Raw genomic sequence first — 25051 nt, 5'->3', positions numbered from 1 at the left:
GTAGACATAGTAAACGTTACACCTGCTGAACATCGACATACTAGAATTTGATGGTGATGAGTTTAAAGCAGAGCTGCTGACACGGCTGTAGACTCCGAGTCTTGCTGTTTCCTGTAAACACATGGTTTTCAGTGTCTGTGAAAAACTGGGTCAGAGTTCTGTTGGTTATCACCGACTAAACCAAGGTGGTATGATTTGAACAAAAGCAGAACACCACCACGACCGCAATAACTGTGTTTAAAGCCACAGCTGGAAAACTTCCTGAGGCCATCACCTTGTATGTTTGTATACCAATGTGAACACTTTGCTACGGTGAAATCAGACGAGAGTCACTCAAATCTGCCACTCGACACTTTAATATCAAAATTATTAATATTTGATAGAACATGATACAAAACAATATAAATACAATCAGTTATTTAGCAGCTGGGAGAGGTTTTCAAGGCACTTCAACAGATAGGCATTCACAGGATCCTGTTTGTTCTCCGCATCTGTGGTCAAAAGAAAAAAGTAGTCGTCAACAACAGGACATGTGAAACCTTGTGTCCACATTCAGCATCACAGCAGGTACTGATACATCTTCATCAAAAGGAATAAATGCATACCCTTCTTAGAGATGGTGCGTGCCTCCTCGATTCTCAATCGAACAGAGGGACACTTCAAAGTGGTCTTAGCCTTTGAGGGGAAATTAGAGAGACAGATTAGGATGAGTTGATGAGGCTGAAACTGAGAGAGTTCTTTTTTTCGGTTTGTAATCAGGAGATTAAAAAGAAAAGGCTGGTCATTTCTTCTATATGTGAGAGGACAATGAAGACTAGACAGAGTGAAGCGACCTCAGGATTTAATTTGACATATCACCAATAAACTCTAATACTAACAAGTAAAATAAAGTTTAAGTGCTCGGATGTATGTGTGTGTGTTTGTGCATGTGTGTACCCTCTGATTGTTATGGAGCAACGCCCAAAGTGCAGATGCTCCCATAGAGCGGGTTTCCATCACTTTACTGTTCAAGCAGCACAGCAGCACCTTCATGGCTTTGTCTGGAACAAAGGTGTGCAGATAATCATGACTATTAATCTGCTGGGGATTTTTTTTTAATTGACAAAAATAACAAGAACAACACCTTAAAAGGACTCTAGCTAACAAAACACAGATCTCAGCATATAGAGATCTGTTGACCTGGAAAACTTATGAGCAAATAGCTGATGAACTAAATACGAGTCACCACACTGGTATTATCTGGGTCATTTCCTGATGCCGCACAGCTTCACTAGTGTCGCATTTTTATTTATTCACATGGAAATCTAACAATGGCAGTGTGGTCATATAAGTCATTTCCTGTAAGATGATCGATTGATTGAGATCATACTGCACGCACACATAGGCAGGAAATGCAATTTTTCCACAGGAAACAAAAATCATGTTACACAACAGGTTCCACCCACCTGGTCCTGCAGCTCCCACCTACAGCTTGCACTGCAAGTGGGGGGGATACGTTCGTCTTATAGTCTTCTCCCTGACTTCCTCCTACTCTCCTAAATTTAAATAAATGCTTAACTATTCATTTAATATCAAATGCTATGATCTTTTAGGTTGAGCAATCAGAATAATCAGATGATAAAAGTAACATTTAGTATATGATAAGACTGCCTACCAAGAAAATGAGAGACAATTTGTCTGGACTAGCAGAAACACGGCCTCACACTTGCTGCATCTTAACTCCCACTGTGGTCTGTCGTTCTCACAGAAGCAAAATGAAAGGCGAGATTCATCTTCAGAGTTTTACCACACTTAATGACTTAAATTGTGGATGGATGAATGGTTGATTTATCAAAAAAAAAACAACTCTGCTTTTTGTACTTTGCAGTTTTAACACTTTGATATCCCTGCGTGAGATAAATATATTCATTCCCTGCTTTCCTTTCATACCGTTGGCAATGATGTGTGGCTTGTTGGCAGGGCAGAAGCAGAGGTTGTGAAGGGTGAGGAGTGCATGGCGCCGATGCGGTGCCAGTCCTGCCAGCAGCTCCAGAACTCCGGTCACCCTAAGGATACTCTGCTGGCCGTCCTCCGTGGATGAGAGGCTAACCAGCAGCCTCAGCCACAGGCCCAGTAGGCTCCCGACACCTCCACAGCCTGCAGACGTGGCCTTAACACCACCCGCCTTGGGTATTGGCACTGACAGGAAGGCTTGTAGGAAATTATTCTGAAAAGCAAGCAGAGTTTTAATGTCATGTGAGCAGATCATTAAGAGCTGCTCCCTAGTTTATAACATATTTCCCCAGCCAGCATCATGGAAGTGTGAGGGCGAGATTTTAGACAGGCTAAGTGTGAGAGAAGCGCATGTTTATTTATAGCAAGCGCCAAGCTGTTTTTTTAAATTCTGTAACACTGCATATCACGTTAAAATTAAACTTATTCAAATTTGTTTTTCACAGCAAGTTACAATGAACTAAAGATAACTGTTGAGTTATCAATGAGTTATGCTCCATTTAGGGAAAAACTGGTGCTCTTCATTCTTTGATTCTCACTCTTACAAAACAAATCACGTTTTTGACTTTGTTATCAGAAACTGTACCTTTTGTAGGAGGCCTCTGCAGTCACGGGACATGGCGAGGTTAGCCAACAGACAGAAGGCTAGCTTCTGAACAGGGCTGTTATCTGGGGCAACCCCCGAGGCCAGCTTCATGACAGAGTGCATCAGAGAGCTACCAGGGGTGGCTTTAGATCCTGGTGTGACAGCGGGGCCACCGCCACAAACACAACTGCACGCTGAAAGAAGAAAACAACCACAAGTACTTCTGTGATTAATCTTTTTTAATGAGATCAAAATTTAAGATAAAGATTGTGAATACTGTGGGCGTCACTTCTCTCATATACAGGTCATGCCATGCACTGTAAAGCGTGTGTAGGCAGGAGCAGATTATTTACAGTGGTTAAAAGCGCAGCAGATCGAGGCTGGAGGTCATTTTAAAGGAATAATTTACCATTTTCTAATGGGCACTCTGTGTCTTTAATGGTAAGAGCAGCAATCAATGCATGAAGGCCACGAGCATGCCCTCTGTCCCCGAGGCAGCCTGTGAAGAGTGCTGCTGATTGACGTGGCTGTGCTGACATAAAAAACAACTATTCAATCCTCCTCGACTGAGGGCAGCGGTTACATCCAGTGCGGTGGATTGTGTTGTAGCAAACATGACTTCCAACCTTATAATTTAACATTTAAATGTTTATATGGGGGCAAATGCTTCTTAGTGAAAAATGTGCAAACACAATATTGCATTAAGCCACTTTTATGACCCAGAAAAATCTGATACAAACACTGTAACACTCTCTCCCCCTTCTTCTTAGCACTGGCTGCTTCTTACTGTTTATCTTGCAGCCAACTAGCTAAAATAAAGACTGACCTGTCAGGCTGCACGGCTGTCTGCTCACCGTACCAAAACATCTCTGCATGGCTGCATGCACAGCTTGTTTGCTGTAAAAGCTGTCTAAGCAAATGACAAAAATGATGAAGACGACTGGAACTCTTGTACACAGAGAATTAACTTCACCTTAGTGGGAACAATACAGATGCTCAGAGAGAGCAGTCGCAGCCAACAGACACTACGTCATCGTAAAACAGCGTTTGGAATAGAATTCTGAAGCAATTAAGTGTCACATGAAGAATTAGATGGATTTAGCCATGAATGTTTTATATCTTTAAACTGACTTTTAATCTTCATTCACCATGAAAGCACTTTGACTGATGATAAAAAAGCATGCCCCTACTCTGGGAGGAAAGGAAATAATTTAGCCTGAGGCTATGGCCACAATTTATTTACAATTTAGGCCATTCAGAAATGTAAACACAAATATATATCACACAAATAAGTGAAGCAAATAAAAATATCTGTCTTTCCGCACCACATTCACATCAGTATAACTGACACGACTAATTGTTGCAGCTGTAGATCACATACAGAAATTAACAAGCTTAAGACAGAGAGCACTGACAAGGCATCGTGTGACACTGATTGATGTTGCTTAATGAAGGACATGACAGCTTGTTGGTTATGCTAATCCTGCAATGAAAACATACAGCAACAGGCGTATGCTGATGTTAGCCCGAGGTTATCTCGATACCTGTCAAGAAAGCTGGTCTATCATAGAATTGACGAGGGAGGTCTTCTTTATAATGGATCTACTCCACTGATGTGAGTCAAAGGCGTTCCCACCGCTGCTACAAATCTCCATTTTTTTATGATCTTTCCATAGAAGAGTTGTTTTTTTTTAGTTTCTGTCTGTGGGAGTTTTGGGGCTGCTACAAAAATATCTGTGAAAATATGTGTGGCACAGATGAAAACAACAATCTGACTTGAACTAGCAGTGCAAACAAAGCCTTGGATGAAGGAGGTAGACTGGAGATGAAACATTCAGGAGAAATGTGGCAGTCTCAGGAGAAGAAATGGTAGCCTGAGGGTGGATGGTGTAATACTAAGCCTGGCTGCATGCAGCCTGAACACAACCTGCTGTTCAGTTAACCTTTAGGGAAATACTGTGCCTGACTTCACTGATTTGTGGTGCTTCACAGCTTGAGCTTATGAGGGGTCTAAAGCGAGTGAGTTTAGATCAGAGCACATGCACCCACTGAGGAACCGGTGCCAATCAAACAAAGACACAGACACACACACACACACAGAAACGTTCATAAGCGCTGCACATGAAACTTCCTTTCCTCCACTGATGAAACTGATTTCCATTGCACAACTACATCACACACACAAACAGATCAAAGGGACCACGAGCCGTTTATCAAAGTAAAATTTCCTCACTGTTTCCTCCCCATGAATCTTGCCTTTCCTCTACTCAAAAAGCCTTTTTCTACACGCCTTTCTGATTTCCACATACACAGCCCTTACATTTGCATGATGGAATACCAATATCGCAGGCAACACAGAGATGCTCTGTGCTTCCCCACATCATCTCCAACTGGTCTGAAACCCGCTGCCATACATACAGTGAGACAACCATGCAGCCTGATCCCCAGATCCTGACACTGTGCCCATTGTGACTGGCAGGCGAGCAGGCGCTGGTCTTATACAGTGATACACAATGTTGTTCAGCGGTCACTGGAGAGGACAATGGAACTCTTAGTGTGAAGTGTGTGTGACTCAGTCAGATTGCTAACCACAGACAGAGGCGATGGGCAGGCACGGGCCAGGCACAGTGCCTACACAAACACATAAGACATGCAGACAGACAAAACACACACACACGCAAACAGACCTGTGGTGCAGTTGGCCGTATAGACACACAGGAGCTCCAGAACTGCCTCCATAGTGTGGTCGTCCAATAAGAACCAAGGCCAAAGAGCATAGAGTGCCAGTGTGAGGCGAGCATCTGTGGCTACAACCTACACACAGAAATATAAATGGATTACACACACACATGCACTTGCATTTATAAAAGCCCACATACAGGCATGTGCATGATTACAGATGCACACAACATACATTAGAGAAACCCTGATTTATACAACAGCACAAACACAGATGGCAGTAATCAACATAAAATACTTCAATGTTGTGGTAAGTGTGCAGGAGGAACACGTGGAGAGGAGAATAATGGCGGGGTAAACACTGCAGCAGAGCCTCCCTGGCTATTTAGTCCAAGGTAACCACCAGTGACTGAAAGGCCACTTAGAAAATGAAAAACCAGCTAATATGCTCCATAAGTAATGCCATTACAGGGTTTAAGAAGCTAAACTTGCCGGGATGTTAGCAGGGCCGTGCACATTTAGGTGAATCTCATTTACAGGCACAGCATTGGTACTCTGAGGTTCCATTAAAAACCAATTAGCAGCGGGGAATTAAAAAGCAGACACAGAGGCTCACTTTGCATTCATCGTTGCGGTAAAGAGCACTCCGCAGGATATCCACCGTCAGCTTGACTTCCTTTAAATGGCCTTCTTCCTGATAATATAGAAAAACAAAACAAAGATATGTTTAAATGTTCACGTTGAAAACACTGCCCCATAACAGCACGGGGACTGACTGCTGAGAACTACCAGAGATATTCATAATATTTATCCATAAAACTCATTCGTGTTGGATTCAGACTGTTTTTATATCCAGTGGAAAAAAAACACAGACGGCACAGAAACACCATGACTGGAAATTTCCAGCTGGTCTCTACTCACCTTTTTGCGGTGGGAGGCTTTGCCGGGCCGGACGGACTCCAGGTGGAGCTGGGAGTGAGTCTGCTTCATTTGCTCCACACAGCTGTCAATTAGACCAGCTGGGGAAAAAAAACAAATAGAGTTCAGAGTGGAGCATATTGTTAACATCACATTAAATCCAGAGTTATAATATCACATCGACCATAACTGACAAAATATAGCTCTCAATGATGTCTAAAAAAAAGTCTAATTAAAAGCAAAATCTCCTCTTCAAGAGTGCCTTGGCCAAGATGGCAGCATAACCAGGGTTACAGCAATAAATACAAACAGACAATTACAGCTTACACACACTACAAATGAGTGAACACAATATTCAGTTAATTTGCAATTACAATGTGCAAAAATTTTAATTTAGAAGCAATCACAATAACTATGAGTACTCTTTTTTTCAATCCTTTAAAATCGACTCACAGGTCCAGTGTGTAGGATTTAGTGGCATCTAGTGGTGAGGTTGCAGATTGCACCCCACTGGCACTGCTCCTGTGTGCTAAGTGTGTAGGACATTGGTAGACGCAAGAATGCGAATGGCCCTATCTAGAGCTAGTGTTTGGATTATCAATTCTGGGCTACTGTAGGAACAAAATTGCGGACTCCATTGGAGATGACCCGCTCTGTATGTAGACATAAACGGCTCATTCTAAGGATGATTATCATTTTCAGGTGATTATAAACTAATGAAAACATAGTTATGAATACTATGTACCAATTCTGCCAAACTTATTTTAGTTCATGGGCCACATAAAGACCTTCTCAATTGAACCAGACCAGTAAAACCATTGTATAATGACTTACAAATATCACCACCTACAAAATGTTCCCCTTCTTTTGTTGTAAAGAAGCACAAGTACATTCTAAAAATATCCATTTACAACCAGATGTCTTGAGAAAAATAAGTGCAATTTTAACATGTCCGAGTTAGTCAGTCCCCTACATGTGCATTTTTACATATATTTCCACCCGTGTGTAGAAATGCTGGCTTCAACACACTAAACTAAAGTGGAAGCTACGAACGCTGCTGATTGACTACAATGTTCACCATCTCTGAATATGACCACAATAAGTATTTATTGTTTTTTCAGAGAGCTGTATTCTGGTCAGGGTGGAGAAGCCTCTGAAGCTGCAAATTACATGAAGGCTACTAACTGTTTATCTTGCTCCTGAAACCTGGCACCTCTTAGCCTTCACAAGTGCATCAATATTAGGTGTGTTCAGTCATCCACTGGGCCGGATTGGACCTTTTGGTGGGCCAGTTCTGTTTGACACCACTACCCTAAATCCTACACACTAGACGTTTAAAAACTTTTTTGGCTAGATCCATTCTTATCCTGTGGACCAACATCTGTAGAGCATAGTGAGAGCAAGGGCAATACATAAAGAGGCGTACGCTACTTCCCACCAAAGTTGTGATCTATAAAAACAGACTTGATGGGAGAAGCTTTGACCCATGCTTACCAACATTTAGAGATGGGAAATTGGTGACGCAGATGGTGAGGTAGAAGCCTGATTGTAGAAACTGTTTGATATTTTTTAGGGATGCACCGATACGATATCTGGATCGAATATTGGCCCCGATATCATCAAAATAGATGAATCGGGTATCGGAAAATGCAACCTATACCTGAGGCGATCCTTTCCCTTTAAATCTATTGCGACACGAGCTACGTCATTGAGAGAAGAAGAGAATCTGCTGTGTGGAGGTATTTCACACTATTTAAACTGCTGTTATTTTTGGTAAAAATAAAAAAATCATCATTGGATTAATCTGTTTCATCTTGTTTCATTTTATCTTAGGAAAGAACTGTGTAGTCATCAATGCCTGATGCCTCTAGTCTTTTCTGTTCTACATGTAAAGGTATGTAGCTTTTTAGGTCAACCATGGTATCAGATCGGTCTCGGGTATCGGCTGATACTCAAAGCCACAGCACTGGGATCAGTAAAAACTGAAAAAGCTGTATCAGTGCATCTCTATTTTTTGGGCAAATGTTTGGCCTTTGCCCATACGTATATTTCTAGTATGGATCCTACGCATTGTTTTATAAATGAGACCATGATCACTGTTATTGAAGTAACAGTAGTTGTTTTACAAAATACATACAGAGTGATGAAGCCACATGTGTTATGGGGACCAGCAGACAAAAAGCTAGTGACCCATTTTAAATTTTCAAAACAGTAACTAACAGGTGGCAGCCCTGCTCTAGCCTGAGGTTTGGGGAATTACCTTTGGCTGCGTGGCTTTGAGCTGTGGGACTGCAGGCTAGCAGTGTCATCAGAGCTCTGGCTGTCAGCTTCCTCAAAGGGTCCTGAAGGGTCCTCTTATCAAAACTCTGCCATCGATAGTCAAAGAGGGACACAGTGATCGCTCCATTCAAACTTTTTGAGTTCTTTAAGCTTTGCCGTGAGCACATACATTACAGTATATAAAAAGTAATCAAGTTCAGTCGATTCTAATTCCCACTGTGCACCAGAGTCTAGACAGACAACGAGCCCCCATCACCTCCACGTACCTGCAGCAACAGCTCACACAGCTGGCCGGCTGAGGGACCGTTCACAATGTCAGACAAAGCAGCAGCATGTTTAGAGCTGGAGGTTGTGACCTCTGCACCCAGACACTTTGCCTCCTCTGTGAAAACTGTACTGAGGAACTGCAGAGCCACTGTGTGGAGACGAGGGTCTGCGAACTTCTCGTCCACACACACTGATAATGTTCCTGTGGGGGGAAATAAAAAGAGTGAGCTGGCCTTTTAATGAATGACACAGCAAAACATACTGAATCACAGCGAGAGACAAAATGGCAAACCCATTGTTTAAATCCCCTGACAGATATTTGTCCATGACTGAGGCAGTACGCACTGATGGGGAACACACTAATCATCTGAATGTGTATGCAGACACCCAGATACCATAAACAAGTACACAAAGACATAAATACAAGCACAAAGGCTCAGCGTTCATCTTTCACTGGACTCATCACATTCCCCTGCTGCGCCATTAATCACAAAGGAAGATGAGTAGGAGGAGTAGAGGTACTATGAGGACAGGATGCAATTATCTCATCCCAGCATCTGCTCAGGGAAGTTAATACTCACAGTAATGATGCAACGAATGTGTTAATATGATAGAATTTCTCTCCTTTTTTTGGGTACCAGAAAGAAAGCTGCACAATTATACCTAAAATGATAATCCTGCTTATTTAGTGAGTTACTGCAATCAGCATAATTACCCTAATGATGATTATCAGTCTTTGTGATTTGAGGAGAAAAATTATTTTACAGCCTGATTTCATCATGTATCAAGATCCTGAGTCTTAAACCACAGTGGGCTGCTCAAATTAAATGAAAAGTGTTTCCAAAAATGACAACAATCTGTTATTATAATTTGTGAGAAACGATCCACAATAGATGATTATAATTGAATTCTGGAACCTAAACCAGAATAATTAATTTTGTCTCCTTCACTCACTCAGTGTAACACACACACACACACACAGAGCGGAGAATCTGTGTACCTGCAAATGTCCGCCAGCGTCTCCCCAGCGCAGCAGAGACAGATGGGTACGCTGCTGAGCTGTCCCTTCTCACCAGAGTAGCCAGGAGCATAAACACGTCTGCCCAGCACACACAAACCGCGTCCCGGGTACCTGCATCTGAAGAGGGAAAGAGTGAGTCACAGATTTAATGACACGGGACAGCCACAAAGCCACACACGGATCACACTGTAGAACATACTGCAGGGAGAGGTGGATATATGTATGAATAGGAGCTGCATTTGTTTTTTTAGATCCATAATGGTGACATACACACAGTGGATCATGGAAAACATTTTGAGAAGTGTTTGGACAACTACATTCAGAAATCAAGACTTCAATTTGGATTGAGCATGAGATGCTGACCTAATTCTCTGATGTCCAACATGAGCACTGCCACCAGAGCACTCAACAGCTGTTTCAGGAAGTCCACCTGCCCAATCAGCTCCTGGCTCACCGTGACGCATGACTGCAGCAGTTTGCAAAAGCTGGACAGGAACCGAAGCAGGGTGCCAAACTAGAGACACGCACGCACACACACACACACAGGAAGACGTTTTAACCAATTAACCACACGTGCATGCAAACACACTGCACACATTTATTGAGCAGCTAAGCTTGGAGAAAATATGATAATGCACGTAGTTATTCTATTTTAAAAGCTAATTTTCCAAGCTGCAAAAACAACGGCATGCTTTGAGTCGAAGCTTGTTGAGTATTCCACCCACACCGAAATCTGCAGGTGCCCTCAGACAACCTGGCGCTGCACTGAAACAGTGTACTGTACCAACCCACGGTTCTTTCTGGTAAGTAATAATAACAAAAAAGTTGAAAAACTCTTCAGAACTGTCTATCACAGTGTTCCTCACCTGGATCTTGATGTCTTCTCTCTCTCCTGGTAGGATGTTGGGTGTCTTCAGCTCAGTCAGACATTTCTCAATGGGCCCAATATCCACCAGACTGAGAAGGAAGAGAAAGATGATGGAAGATGTGTGTGTTTGTAAGGAACTAGCTGGAGGGTATTAGGGCTAGACTTAACATGAAGTCTCTACTGGATAAAATACACACATATTTATTTATATCATCTTTAATCATTATGAAAAATGACAAAAATATGTTACCAGAGCTGAAAGTGTTTATTTTATTCTATTTTTATTATTTTTTTTATTTTTTTAATAACTGCAAAACTCATGCTGAGATCACAACAACACCATTATGATGTATTCATGATTAACACATTGGAGGGGAGTGTGTGTTCGTGCGGTCCGAGCATGTGGCCTCTTACCTGGCCAGCGCCTGGAGGAGCTGGTTGTGTCGGATGGCAGTGAGGGTGAAGTCTGGCAGGATGGCCAGCAGGTTAGTCAGCAGGCCGCAGTGGGCCGTCATGAGGTCAGGAGTTACCATGACGACGGGCTCCGCGGCAGAGGGCTCGCCCTGTCGGGAGTCTTGGGAGGTCACCGAGTCGCTGGTGTCCGTGTCACTCTGGCCTGTGGGACACAGCAACAGACAGCTAATAGAGACGCGTCCCCCTAGTAGAGTTCACACACTGTGTCTGTGACTGGAGATACTGTGACCACATAATCAGAAACATCCAAATGAGGCAAAATACAGAGAGCAGTGTTCTACTTTTTAATTGTATTTATAAGACAGAAATATAAATACACAAATGTGGGGGTTTTGTTTATATTCATCACTGACCACAATGAGGTTCACTGCTTCTGAAGGAAAACAATGAGGAGGATTACATGGTGTGAAGAACCATGATGTTTTTCTGTTACTGTGAATGCACGTGTGCACACAGACACACTCTCTGTTCCTCTCTGCTGTACCTTGAGCTGTCAGTCTGCTGGCAGGGGTATCGTCTGTGATGTTCAGCAGGGAGGGACTCTTAGGGGTGTGTGGCCCTGAACCTCTCACCTGTAATGGACAACATGAAGAAGATGTGAGGACTATCCCGCAAATGACCATGTAAATGTTTGTTTAGAAACTCTTACACAACTCTTGCAGTATAATCCGAGTCTCATTTGTCCAGCCGTATGCTCAGTATTTCCAAAACAGACAGTTTCCAACAGCTAACTGAACTTAAAGTAAAACGTATCCATGCTCTCTTCAAAACCAGACTCCATTGACAAAAACAGTAATTTTACCGTGCTGAAGATGAGAGCTGTTGGTCTACTGCTGCCTCTATCAAATAGTTGTTTGTGTTATTGTGTGACTTTGCTGTTTGTTCAGATTCACCAAAGTCCCACAATAACACAAACATACGATCATCAAGGCACTGGGAGACCAGCAGCTCCCGTGTTCAGCCAGGTAAAATTACCACTTTTCTTAATGGAGTCTAGCTTTCAAGAGAGCACAGAGAAGTTTTACTTTATAGTCAGTTACTTGTCATAAAGGGCTGTCTGTTTGAGAAGTACTGAGCATACAACTGGATAAATGAGACTTGGACAAGTTGTGTAAGAGTTTGCAAATGGATGTTTTAATACAGGTTTGCGGCTGTTAAACGTGGACCCCTATGACTTCAATTCATCAGGAATTTTCTCTGGTTTTCTCGCATGTCTCTACGGTGAACGAAGAATCCAAAAACACCCAGGGTGAGTAATTTATATATAAATTGTTACTGGAAGGTGAAGTATTTCTTTAACGTGAGTGTAAGTGCATGTTTGAAGGTACAAGGGCATTGCTGACCATGGTGCTAGACGTTGAGAGGGAGCTGGAAGGTCTGCTGGAGTCGACAGTGGGTGCTGGTGGGTCGCATCTCCAAAACCACAGAGAATTCTCAGAATCTAGACGAACATACACACATCATGACCTATCAGCCTTTACTGGAAAAACAATTGATAATTGATGACCCTGAAAATAAAACCTACCCAGTGAACTGCTTTCCTGAGGACTGGGCCCACTGGTAGCAGCAGGATGAGGCTGCAGGTGGAAAGTGTACCTGCCTTGGTAACATTTGGAGGCAGAGAGAGCCACGTGCTGGAAGTACTGACAGTGGTAAAGCAGAGCCTGGAGCGCTGGGAGACCCACCAAAGACACACCGGACACCTCATCGTGGACACACGGGTGCTGGAAGACGCACAGAGAGAAATGAGGGCACCTCAAACTATTATATGACTTTCAGTGACAAGTTACTGATGAGATCAGGGTGAAAGGAACAGAGGTGAGACAAAGAGCTAAATACAGAGAGGTTGAAATCCAGCTGGGCTTAACTTTGTCTGAGCCTTTGTCACCAGACCTATATTTTCACCATTCAATTTAAAACTGAAATGTACTTTGGTGACTTCAGATGTGACAGTGATTTTCTAAAAGCCCCTGCATGGACACTGCCAAGTCTTTAAGTTTTTAAATTTTGAAGACTTGCGTAATGCCTATTCAAAACGTACCTGTTCAGAATGAGCTGGGTTATAAGAGCTAAGACGAACATTTTATGGGCTCGATGAAGTCAAAGTCCGGCAATTTCTGGGAACAAAAACACTCATTTCCAAAGTTACATCGCTGACGCTTTAAATATTTGAATTTGTCTCTTCTTCCTCATCTGTTTTTGAATGTACTGTAAGAGCGACGGAAAGTGAGCTGTGTCCTGCATGCTACGCAGAAATCTAACAGTTAATACGGGTCCCCTCTCATCACACTTCCCAGTGTGTAGTGTAGTGTCCGGGAGTAGTAATGCACCACTTATAAATATGTCCCGCTCATCTCAAGAGCTCGCATTCGACACTGGACGTCCTTGGGTCCTCAGCAATACACCCACCAAGTGAGGTTGATCGGATAAACACTTCACGTAAACATCTTTCTGGTGATTACAACTAAATCACATTGAGTAAACAACAAGCCTCGCTTTTAAAAGATAGGAAAAAATATTCATCTTTTTTCTTCTCTGACATACAGCTTCGTTCTCATGTAATAACAGGCCAGATTAAGATGTTGTTAATGTTTTGGCAGAACTTCGTTATTATGGATGTGAATGCTGGAGGCCTGCACTCCAGCAGAGCTTCAATCCTAGCAACACCCCTGGTCTGAACCCTGCAGGGCTCAACAAGAGGAGAGGGAGGAACAGAGAGGGGACAGAAACAGAGAGAAACTGAAAGAGAAGGGAGAGGAAAAAAAACAGTTCACGGTTTATAAAAGCTTTTTAACTGGTTGGCAGAGCTGCTGACCTGCCAGTGGGAGTCCTTGGCCTCCTCTGCGTTGGCAGGCATGGGCATCACCAGCAAGTTATGCAGGATAAACGCAGCCTGGACACAGAAAAAAAAAAAAAAAAAAAAGAGAGGGACGTGCACACACCGGGTCAAGTTAGACTGCATCAGCAACAGTGCCATCTGCCTGTGTTTGGCTGGTAATACATAAAGGTCCAGTCACATTTTCTGACCATAGATAAATTACAGTGAATTTTGCTTTTCTTTTATTAGTTCTGATAGGTGTGTTGAAATTATGGCACACAGCAACAACAGTAGTTTGTGTCAATCATGTCTGTAAATATTTACACACTCTGCTGTTCTATATTTTGGCCCACCACTCCTCAGAGGAAGTTATTTATTTCCTCCGTGTAGCAACAGGGAGAAAACATTTCTGGGTTGCACAGGCAGTAGAGCAGTGTCGCAGCTCTAACGTCGTACCTCTCTGCGGACCATGCTGCTCTCCTGCTGATCCAGGAGGATGTTGAGCAACGTGCCCCACAGACCTCCGCTGATGTTCTGACAGCTGGCACACAGAGCCTGGCACCCGCTGGGCACCGAGGACAGAGCTGCGCCTAAACCCAAACTGGCAAACCTCACCTGACATGAGAGGGGGGAGACACAGATTTGAATGGATGTGTGAGGAAAGAAAGAGGCATAGGGAAAGAAAGAGGGTGTACAAACCTCCACAGAATAACAGTAATGAATCTCCAAAAAACGTAAATGGTGTTCATGTTAGGAGAAATGTGAATTTGGCCGTGCTGGTTATTCATAACACTAGACTGGCATTTAAATTGATGATGGCAAAGACAGAATCTACCTTGTCAAGGGAGCGTCTTAGACTGACTTGTGTGAGAACTTATTTTTGGAGACAGACAGAGAATTTGGTATGACTAGCTGTCATGTGCTTCTTTTTGTCTGTGAGTTCTTGTGCAACTCTTATGGGTTTCATTTGTCCCAAAAGTCAAGCATCTCAAAACTTCATTTTTCTGACAGAAAGAGTTTATGAAGTTAAGATGAAGAATGAATAGTGAACAGCTGAATATTAAAAACTGGAGTGGCACATACTGTATATAGTTTACACATATTAAAGTGCAATCATGACTTGCGGAGAAACTGTTCGTACCTCTTGATCACGGTCGACCCACAGCGGGATGAGCCAGGCCAAACCGAGCTGAGAGGCACTCGCCTCCTCAGCAGCTGCCTCGTTCCCCAAAGACCACTGGGATATGAAGTCCTGACGCAGGCAAAATATAGAGAGGAAAACATTGTTCCAGTTACGTTACAAAATCTTTTAGTACTTTGTAGTCTGTTGTCTGGCTGGAGAAAGGTCTGGAAACACCAATTATCTTTCTGCTAGAGGGGAAAAATGCTCCTGCTTGTTTTTGTTTCTTTAATCCGATCACAGTCATCTTGAGCGACACTTGGCCCAGGATGCAGCGACAGTGCTCTTGCAAAGTAGTGTCAGAGGTGAACTTGTTTTGGTTGAACATTTGCACATGGGGAGGGGAGCAAAGTCACTAAAATTGCCTCGCAAACATCACAAAAAACATTCCTATGTTACTGTGTGATTCACCTTAAGTGATGGAAAAGAGAAACGTAATTTGATAATCAGTGCCCTGCAGGTGAAGCGTGACTATTGTTGACACTTGCCTTGTCCTTGTTCTCAACCATCATCTCATGGGACAGGTGAAGCAAGCAGATGACAGCATTCTTGGTCACACCTTTCCCCATGAAAGACATGGAGTTTCCTCCCCACTCTACATAAAACGAGGAGATCACCTGTGGAGAGGACACAGATCATGAAGGGATTCTAATCTTGCAAAGACGTAGCTTACATACAGAACTGCACATTATTTGGGTTTGGTACAGTCAGTGGTGTTATTGCACGTCGCTCCCTGTTTCTGGGAATCTGGGAAAGGAGACCTAACAAAGAGCACTTGTTTCTGAGGTAGCGATTACTGTATGCTTGTCATGCAACCCGCTGCATCCAAAGGAAAGCTAAATACAGCTGAGACTAATTATTTTGCTTTGATGTGCCATCAGGATGTGGGACTGCTCTGAAGAGCAGACGAAGACAGAGAAGCCCAAGGCCTGCTGAGCTTTAGGGCCCGACAGTGCCGGGAGTATCAGGTGAGAGGTGGGTCAGAGGGTTGAGCAGACAGGGGTGAAATGGTCAGGTACCTGATTGTTATCATTGAGATGAAGGCAGCCACCAGAGATCTTGACTGAAAAGGATATTAACCTTCAATCTTTATGCAATCTTAATTCACACCCATTAAAACAATCCAAATGAACAAGGATATGTATTGTGTAAACAGGATGGTCTATTCCACCGAGGTCTTTATTCCCAATCAAAAATAAAAGTCTGGACACCTCTGCGCTGAGGACTGCTGCGCAAGCTGGTCTACATCATGTTACGCTATTGTTTTATGGACTGTTGAACAACCGAACAGATGGAAAAGGCAAGGTTGATTAATCTCATCAGCATCTTCACAGTGTGGCATATCTAATCAATGAGATTTTTTACCTATTCCAAGTCATGTCCCGTAACCACATTTTGCTTAATTTTAATTAATTCCTCAGAAAGTACTGTGCTTTTTCTTTTATTCATTTCTGTAGGCAGTCTCAGTTCTGATGAGAGGGTGGGAGGTTTGCATATGCCTGTGCAACACGTGAACATATGCACACATACTATGAAGACACATGTCAAACAGACACATGTCAAAAACACACACACACACACACACACACACACACACACACACACACACACACACACACACACACACCTCTAATAGCCCACTGAGATACTTGGAGCAGAGCAAGATGGGCTCCAGGTCAGAGCAGTGGGAGCTCCAGCCAGGCTGGGCAGTCAGGCTGACCATGCCCTGCAGTGTCCTCTCCAGGCTGGGAAGGCCATAGAAACGCGGGGCGTCGGACACCCGCAGGCTCTGAAGCAAACGGACTGCCAGCTGGCTCTTGAAGGGGCCCGCTAATGCCAAACATAGCCTGCACAGACAGGGAAGGGCAGAGTGAGAGAGAGCGAGACACGAGCAAACCCCACAGACAGGAGGGGAGACAAGAGGCAGAGAAAAGAGGAAGAAAGACAAGATAACGCTGACAATTAGCATTCCAATTCTTTTTCATAAGCCTCTGGCTTTTTATGTGTTTGGCATTCATTTTCATGTTCTAAATGACTAAGCTAGCCGGATTTCCATCACAAATGAACTGAAATAAGCACTTCCCCTACAGTGGAAGAACACTTCACTATCTTCTTTCCTCCTGATGATATTAATCAATTTTCTAACCCCACAGGAAGGCTGAATAACATAACACAAGAGTGCATTCACCTTTTCCATACACTAAGAGAGGAATAATCATAGCTCTTTCATTTCTTTTACGAAGAAATGTAGAAAATATTGTGGCATATAAAGCAGGAAAACACTTGGAAGGTCAGCTGTGTCTCTTTGGCCCTGAGCTCTACTTGGTAATACAGAATTTAGTACTTTAGTGTGTGTCTGTTGAGCAAATAAAAAGACATTCCTTCACATTTTAGTATTTAAGTGTAAGAAATTAAATCATATTTGTAAATTAAATGTTACAACATATTTAAGGACTGTATTGTGCCCGTTTTGTGACTTCCCAGTGTGTCACTGGTGATATCGTCCTACCTGTCGGTGGTGTGTGCGAGTCGGAGGAGTAAGATGTTAAAGAAGTTGGTGAGTTCTCTCTGTAGTCTCTGGCTGACGTGGTTCTTCAGCTCCTCTGGCTCCCCCTGGCTCTGAGTTGAGGTCTGGGTCTCCACACCAAGCAGCAAATTAAGAAGGGATGCAGCCTCCTGAATGATGGATGAGTGGATGAACTGACATCAACATTTGGAAAAATACGTATTTTGATTTTAGAGGGAACTGTCCCTTTAACAGTAAAACAAACTTCATCTGCCGAACTTTCTAAATTTAAAAAAAAAAGAACAAATAAGGGAAAATGTACTCGAGCAAGCACCTCCTTCGTAGCACCACCCATATTTTCCTGAAAAATTCAGATCTACGAGCACCAAACATGCAGAATTTCTTGAAGCGCACATGCAGTAGATAGTTAAATATGTGTAGAGAGTGACAGATGTTCCTGAAACAGCTCAGTAATTACAGAAAAGTCTGAGCAGTGCAGAGCTGCTCACCCCTACTAGGCATTCAATCTGAGTCTGCTTTAGCTGCCAGGGGAGGGCTTATTGTTTACACACACATTAATGAGAAAGCCAAGGTGAGACTGATTAAATCCTAAAAGTAGCTCTCCCCACTAAAACAGTGTGGTGGTGATTCTTCTCCTCGGGCGAAAATATGAATCCAACTTTGTTTTAAGAGCTCAGGAAATAATCTGTGCCGCGGGTCTAAGGTGGTACACTGTGATACTATTTTCCTGTCGTTATGAGACAGTAATATGTTTGGCTTGTCTGACGGCGTGTGATTTATTCAAGCTTTGATTACAGGTATATAACCCTCTGTGTTGGAGAGGAGAGAGTCTAACCAGATTACTAGCTAACAGAGATACACACACACATACTTCGCAAGCACAAGCACTCACATCAAAGGCAAGCTATGGTATAGTGGTACACATTATAAGATTATTATCTATACCACAACGCCATACTGTAACTTACACCAATGTTTGTTTAAAAGACAACTTTCCCTTTAAGCCAAAAGATAAAAAAGAAATACAGGACTATTGTTGTGAGGTTTTACTTTCCTGCACGACCAGAAAGTGTGAATTATTTGTACCTGGTTGAGAAGCAGCTCCAGTATCCAGCGCAGGTCCTTATCCTCTGGGTCAGATTCAGACTCAGTGTGCATCTGTTTGAAGTAGGCATTCAAAAATGCAACAATACCCACGAGCAACCTCTCATCCTCGACACAGGCTGGACACACCTGGAGAAACCTGCAGGGAAGAAGAGTCAGAGACCGTCACAACACGAGGAAGAGAGCATGGTGGAAAGGAAAATACTCAGTAATAACTTAATATTCAATATTTGTCTAGTATGCTGATTACTAAAAAAGCTAAACTTCTACCTACTCCTCTTTTATCTTTAACTGTCAAAAAACATCACTGTACAGAGGCGATTTTGACAAGTATTAGACATACGCTACAACACTAAATGAAGAAACCAGAGATTTTGTCAGAGGGGTGGTGATAAACTGATGGAATCAACTGAAATAATTGACCTACTTGAATATGCTTTGTTGGAGGCTTTCTCTCATTTTCTTCATCATTACCGCTCCATCACATTTTAATCATTTTCTTTTTTTAAGTTAAGCTTTAGAGTAGTTAGAGGAAGAACTTCAAATAAAACAAATTAAAACTAAATTAATTTATATCATGCAGGATTCTCCTAAAGTGTGTGGAGATGTAATTTTCTGCAGAGACTCTGCCCTGTGCTTTTATTTTCTTAACTTCCTCTTATTTTCTATTCTCAGGACATTTATGGGCGTTTACCCCCACTGTGCTCAGGTGAGGTCGGGGCTTTATAAGAAACAATAAGGTGCCAGACTGTAAGCAGCCAGCATCCAAGACATACAGCGGCTAAAAATGCAAATACAGTAAGGCAAAACACCAAAAGAAACTGAATCTTTGGTTGGCTTTGACTTTCACTTCGTTGGCAAGCATGGTTACAAACAGTAACCCACAGTCCTGCACAGTATACCTTTAAGAATAAACATATTTGTCCTCCAATGAGAGGGTGGAAGTATTTTTAAAATAATCACAAAAATTAGTCAAACTTCCAGTGAAAAAAACAATTAAATTAGCGACGATGCCAGGCAAAAAACCCCCCCCCAAAAGTTATGTACAGACTCATCAAGGATCTAAAATTAAATTTGCTTTAACTTTCTTCAAAGATATTCAAAGTTTGTTACACTTCCTTAGGGAATCTTTAAAGGAGCTGTATGTGACATCCAGAGCATATCTCTGATTCAAAGTCTAGAGCGGAATAGTCTCATCATGGTTCTCAATATGGAGGTGGCTGAGCCAGCGGTCAGCAGCTAACGGTGCTAACTCAATAAACAGGGCTAACAATGGTTAACAAAGTGCTGACCAAGCAAAAATGTTAACCAAGAAGAAAGCAGACGGTAGGCGCTATTCTTACGCAAGGACGCAAACACGATGTCAGCGTAACCACCGTAAGAGTGCAGTGCGGCGCAGCGGCAGTTAGCTAGCCAGTGGGACACACTCACAGGGACTTACTGTCTACCACAATAGACAGAGAAGCTCGCATTACAACAAACACAGAGGGAGCGTGACTTCATTCTCTGCTCACTGCGCCATTACTCAACTCTTTACATAGCAAATAGTGGTAAGAAAGAACAGACGATGGACAGACAAAAGGATGGACGAATGAAAGGACGAAAGAAAGGATGGACAAAAGGATGGACGAAAGGATGGACGAAAAGGACGGACGGACGAAAGACAGAAAGAAAAAAGAAAGAAAGATAGAAAGAAAGAAAGACATTACATGTTATTAATTCATGTCATTTCTTCAAAATAAGATAAAAAGACAGAGCCTCACTGAGCTCACTCAGCCATGGAAAAACATTTGGTTCACAGCAAGTCTTGCTTTGTTCACCAGCAGCAGTAATAATAATGCATACTGTTGTCGCATAAAATCCTCCCATCATTTCCTTAATTCATAAACCTTAACAAGACATATTAACTGAACGTTAGCATGTAAAGCTAGCGTGTATGAATGTTTAATTGAATTTGTATGCAGGGTACCTGGTTACTGCTGCCTGCCAGCTGAGCGAGTGAAGGGTGCCTCTGCAGGTGTGGGTGGGGATGTGAGGGAGGGCCAGTCGGTCAATCAGTAAATAGAGGCTGAGCCTGGAGAGGGCAGAGGTCACAGAGCTGTGTCCTGCTGCTGTGATGATGGCCTTGATGCAGTCCTGCAGCGCAGTAGGAAGGCGCACTGCCTGCAGTGACAGAACCTGTGCTTCTGACAGCTTTAAGTCAGGATGAAATCTGTGGGGAACAGAATGTATATGTATATATGCTCCAAATCGGACTACATGACTATTGATGTGCTGACAAGTGTGTTGCATAAGTAGCACCCTCAGAGGCATACTGATGACTGCATTAACCAACATATTTGATCACCAATCTGGAGGGATGGGACATTTATGACTCATCCAAAGAGAGATGTTTTCCTGAGAATTACTTGTAGCTGAATCAAGAAGAGACAAGCATCACACCGGCAACAATCAACTGTCAAAATAATGTCAAAACAATATGAGAAACTTTGTGATAAGACACAACAGAGATAAGGATCTGTGCACGGAGTTGCACTTCACACAAAACAGAAAGACGGCTCTAAAGTTTCAGTGACTAATCCATCTTCAACACGTACTCTTCTCCCAGTCATAACATCGTATGAAACTTGGTAGATTGATAAATTCTCGGTGTGCTTTCAACTTCTTTGCCGCAATCAAGCTGGTTAAAACTGTTGGAGAGACATTCTCATCTTTTTGAATTAGGTCAAATTAGAAGTAAATGAAGACAGATGAAATACAAGATGCCGAGCGTCTAAAACTAATTCTTGATGACAATTCTCCACGAGAGAGAACGTTATGTGAGAGTGATGTGTGGCAGTCCCTTTCTCTGATTAAAATATCCTGCTATGAATTGTTCTCTTCAGTTTTTCCAACATATATTTAACCCATTTCCGTCCCCAGTAAAAGACAACTCTCTCGATACAAAACAATGTATCCCCTATAATTGTGCAGAGATAGTGGACTGCCAGGAAACTGGACCCTTGCTGGGGGTAAAAAAAAAAAAAAAAAAAGTCCAATAAAAAATATCCATTCATTCGCAAATCAGTGGTTTGCGTTTGTGAGGGCCTTTGTGTGGTGCTGTTCTGAAATGTACTTAATGTGCACTTGTGTCAAGCTTGTCCTGGACAGAGCACTAGTAGCTCTCCTGCTGATACAACTGCACCCCCGACACGCTCAGAAAGACAGGTTTTGACCCATCTTGGCTGTTAGAGAGGAAAAACTCCTCCTGGCTGTAGGAGACCGAAATCAGTGAGGTAAGGCGTAAAATATAAGTGAATAAAAATGTGTAAATGTATAAATGTTCTTATTGTTACGCCATGTTTCATGTGTGTTAGTGGAGTCAACTGAATTGATAATAATAATATCTTGATGAAACCTCTGAATTACCTCCCACATGGCCCATCAGCCACCCCACAACAGTCAACCTAAGGGAAACACTGCAGAAACAATAGTCAAGCTTGGTCTCCAACCTTTTTCTAACATATTCTTTCCACAAGAACAAATCATAACAATCTGAGACCACGCTAACACCGCACTGTGTGAATAAGAGTACGAAACATTAAGGCTCTTACTCAGCGTCATCAGTAGAGACGCCATGCAGCTCTTGAAGGAGGCCGTCCATCCCAGAGTGCCAAGCAGTGTTCCAGGCCACCTGCAGGGCTTGGCGGGCAGGTGCTAAGGTCAGCAGGTCAGAGGAAGGGGGCAGGACGCAGCAGTATGGGCTGACAGCGTGATGAGTCGCTGCCTGAAATGGGATGTTGTACCTGGGAGAAAAATTGGGAGAAGAGAAAACTGTTTTTATATTGCTTGTGGAGTGCTGCTGATGAAAAGAAGAGACCTTGGCAGCTTTACAGCTCAGTTTACCTGCGGATTACTGACAGTGGCAGGGAGAACGGCGTGAGGGTCACATCTGGGTTGGAGTTGTCCGACCTAATATGACACAAAAAAATCAAGGAGTACACCAAAATGTTGAATGAATGCATATTGATTTTAAAGGCATGGAAAACCCATGGGGAGGAAAGATAAACTCACCATATTTCAATGCTGGCAATCTCATCAAACAGCAGTAAACTCATCAGGACAGCTACCTCACTGCCATAGCCTTTGTTCTCCTTCAATATCAAGGATGCTATAATGAAGACACAATACAGTTTACATAACACCCACACCCTAATGTTTATCACTATACCTCATGGATAAACGACAGTTAGAAGTTTGGAAACCTGGTTTTGCTATGACATTATAATAACTGGAAGTTGGCCTCTGAGCTCTTAATGCAACAAGTGAGTGCTTTAACCTTTTCCACTCCACTAGGACGACAGTGTCCTCCGCCGACATTACTGTCGTTTAGAGGGCGGCTGAGTTTCAAAGCTAGAGTTAGATATTGGTATCATGTAAAACAAAAAGACCTAGAGAATCCATTGGTACCAACTGTGTCACACCAGCTTGTCCCTTGACCTCTGAGCTCAAGATATCTGAATGAAAATGGGTTCTATGGGTACCCACGAGTCTCCCTTTCACAGACGTGTCCATTTCATGTCAGTTCCATACAGTCCTGGGCAAAAACCATGTATTTTGGAATTGCATAAAATGGGTATGACTACAGAGGTGAGACTTGAAATGTGACCTCTAGGATAATCACAGCCTCATGAAACTTTATAGCCACAAACTAGAGACTTCAGGCATTCAGAGGATGCATGGCTGTCACAGGTGTATTGACAATCAGGAGGTTTCTCTGCAGTTTCTGGAACAGAAGTATGTGCCATCAAGGTGCTAAAAATGACAGCATGGTTTCTATGGTGTTCCTCAAGATGTTGGTGTCCTAGTGTGGTATTTTGGAGGGATTTTTGACGTTTTTTGTTTTTTTTTATTCAATCTTTAGTATTAAAAATTCTAAAATTTAGCTCCAAATCTGTGTAACAAATGGTATAAACCCAAACATTGCTGTAACAACATCATTGAGCATGGGAACTGCCACCGTATACTTCCATTCTTCATCTTCTAAGACCTTATACACCCTAAACTTCAAATGTCAAAAGGCACATAACCAAAGCACAATGTTTATTACATATTTATGATTAGGAAAACTTGACACAGTGCTAAGCTGCATCTCAAATGAATCTTCAGTCTCCCAGCTTTCATATGATGCACACCACTATTATGGGGCATGCACTGTTGACATGCTATCTACCGCTTAAAATTCCCTCCTCCCCCAGAAAAACACAATGTTCTGTATACAAATGTAAAAAACTGTCACATATTTTTGCATGAACCCTCTTTTTTAGTCTAAAACAGCCTACAAATATGCAGGTACCCACAATCAAGATGTTAGGATTTAAATGAATGCCTCCAAATTCAAAATAAGTGACTGATAATTTAACTACGAATTATGCTGAGATGAGCTCCATGGCAACAAGTTGCATCACACTAATATGCCACTTACTGCAGTGTGACAACATGGTTAAAAGCTATGCATCAATGGATGACTTGTCATCGTTTTTTTTGAGAATGTGCCCCCGAGCTACACAACACGCCGTGTAGAGCTGTTACTTAATGAGTTGTCTTGTGAATGTACCCCTGAGCAGTGTGAGGAGCAGGAGGTTGCGATGTGCCAGACTGTGCCTCAGAGATGGATCAGCATACACCAGCTTCCTCAGGATACATACACAAGGCTCCAGCAGGCAATCTAAGCTCTGGGGAGGACAGCAACATACGCATGCAGTGTTTAATTGCAGGGAAAACACAAACAAACACACATATTCTCTTTCTGTCTCCTCCTGCTCTATGTCTCTCCCATACAAATGCACAGGGTCTCTTTACTGTCTCTTCACATAAGCTGAACCCAAATTCTGTGATTGCGCAGGTTGCAGGCCGTGGAGCGTTGGGATGAATACAACCTGCAGGCATCCCTGTTATACACACTTGTTAGCCGAGACAAGTCATTCTCTGTGGCCCTGTCCCTTCACCTCTGTGTAGCCGGACATGCTGGACGATTACCCCTGTTAGCGGCTTCTGATTCAAGGCCTGGAAATGATCAGCAGACTGCAGTAACTAGAGGGCAAACATCACTGCTGACCAGGGCCTGTCTGACACTATTAATACAGGCCATTTCATCCTTCTATCATGCACGCCTCGCTGGGTCTCCTCCACATCCGCTGGCAACTCATGTACTCACATGAGAACACATAAACGAGGACTTGTACACAAATGGGAGCGCATGGAACGGCATTTATGAGATTCAGGGTTTTGTTTAATTTGGCTTCAACAGCAATTCGTTCGGTACACATCCATTTATCACTTTGCCAAAGCAGGTTTG

The 25051-nt window shown here is 42.7% G+C and overlaps 1 protein-coding gene across 2 annotated transcripts in view; it reads right to left on the bottom strand.

Moving 5' to 3' along the window:
- Positions 1-346: 346 nt before the first annotated feature.
- Positions 347-25051, bottom strand: part of rttn (rotatin) — a 37505-nt gene continuing 12800 nt past the window's right edge. The window contains exons 21-49 of one of the 2 annotated variants that reach the window (XM_049565393.1): positions 24311-24428; positions 22768-22864; positions 22600-22665; positions 22308-22499; positions 20684-20926; positions 18697-18853; positions 17593-17759; positions 16711-16930; positions 15572-15700; positions 15045-15155; positions 14360-14518; positions 13901-13978; positions 12611-12809; positions 12429-12526; positions 11570-11657; positions 11026-11227; positions 10610-10700; positions 10107-10257; positions 9723-9860; positions 8722-8924; positions 8436-8541; positions 6179-6276; positions 5874-5951; positions 5266-5392; positions 2579-2772; positions 1930-2206; positions 937-1040; positions 606-675; positions 347-491 (exon numbers count right to left, since the gene is read on the bottom strand). In XM_049565393.1, the coding sequence (XP_049421350.1) occupies positions 412-491; positions 606-675; positions 937-1040; positions 1930-2206; positions 2579-2772; positions 5266-5392; positions 5874-5951; positions 6179-6276; positions 8436-8541; positions 8722-8924; positions 9723-9860; positions 10107-10257; positions 10610-10700; positions 11026-11227; positions 11570-11657; positions 12429-12526; positions 12611-12809; positions 13901-13978; positions 14360-14518; positions 15045-15155; positions 15572-15700; positions 16711-16930; positions 17593-17759; positions 18697-18853; positions 20684-20926; positions 22308-22499; positions 22600-22665; positions 22768-22864; positions 24311-24428 (4041 nt within the window). In that variant the 3' untranslated portion in view covers positions 347-411. The remainder of the gene's footprint in view (positions 492-605; positions 676-936; positions 1041-1929; positions 2207-2578; positions 2773-5265; positions 5393-5873; positions 5952-6178; positions 6277-8435; positions 8542-8721; positions 8925-9722; positions 9861-10106; positions 10258-10609; positions 10701-11025; positions 11228-11569; positions 11658-12428; positions 12527-12610; positions 12810-13900; positions 13979-14359; positions 14519-15044; positions 15156-15571; positions 15701-16710; positions 16931-17592; positions 17760-18696; positions 18854-20683; positions 20927-22307; positions 22500-22599; positions 22666-22767; positions 22865-24310; positions 24429-25051) is intronic. The other variant, XM_049565394.1, reaches the window with a different exon arrangement.

This window comes from Epinephelus fuscoguttatus, linkage group LG21 (genome assembly GCF_011397635.1).
Source record: "Epinephelus fuscoguttatus linkage group LG21, E.fuscoguttatus.final_Chr_v1".
Taxonomy (NCBI): domain Eukaryota; kingdom Metazoa; phylum Chordata; class Actinopteri; order Perciformes; family Serranidae; genus Epinephelus; species Epinephelus fuscoguttatus.
This window is presented reverse-complemented; position numbering and strand designations above follow the sequence as displayed.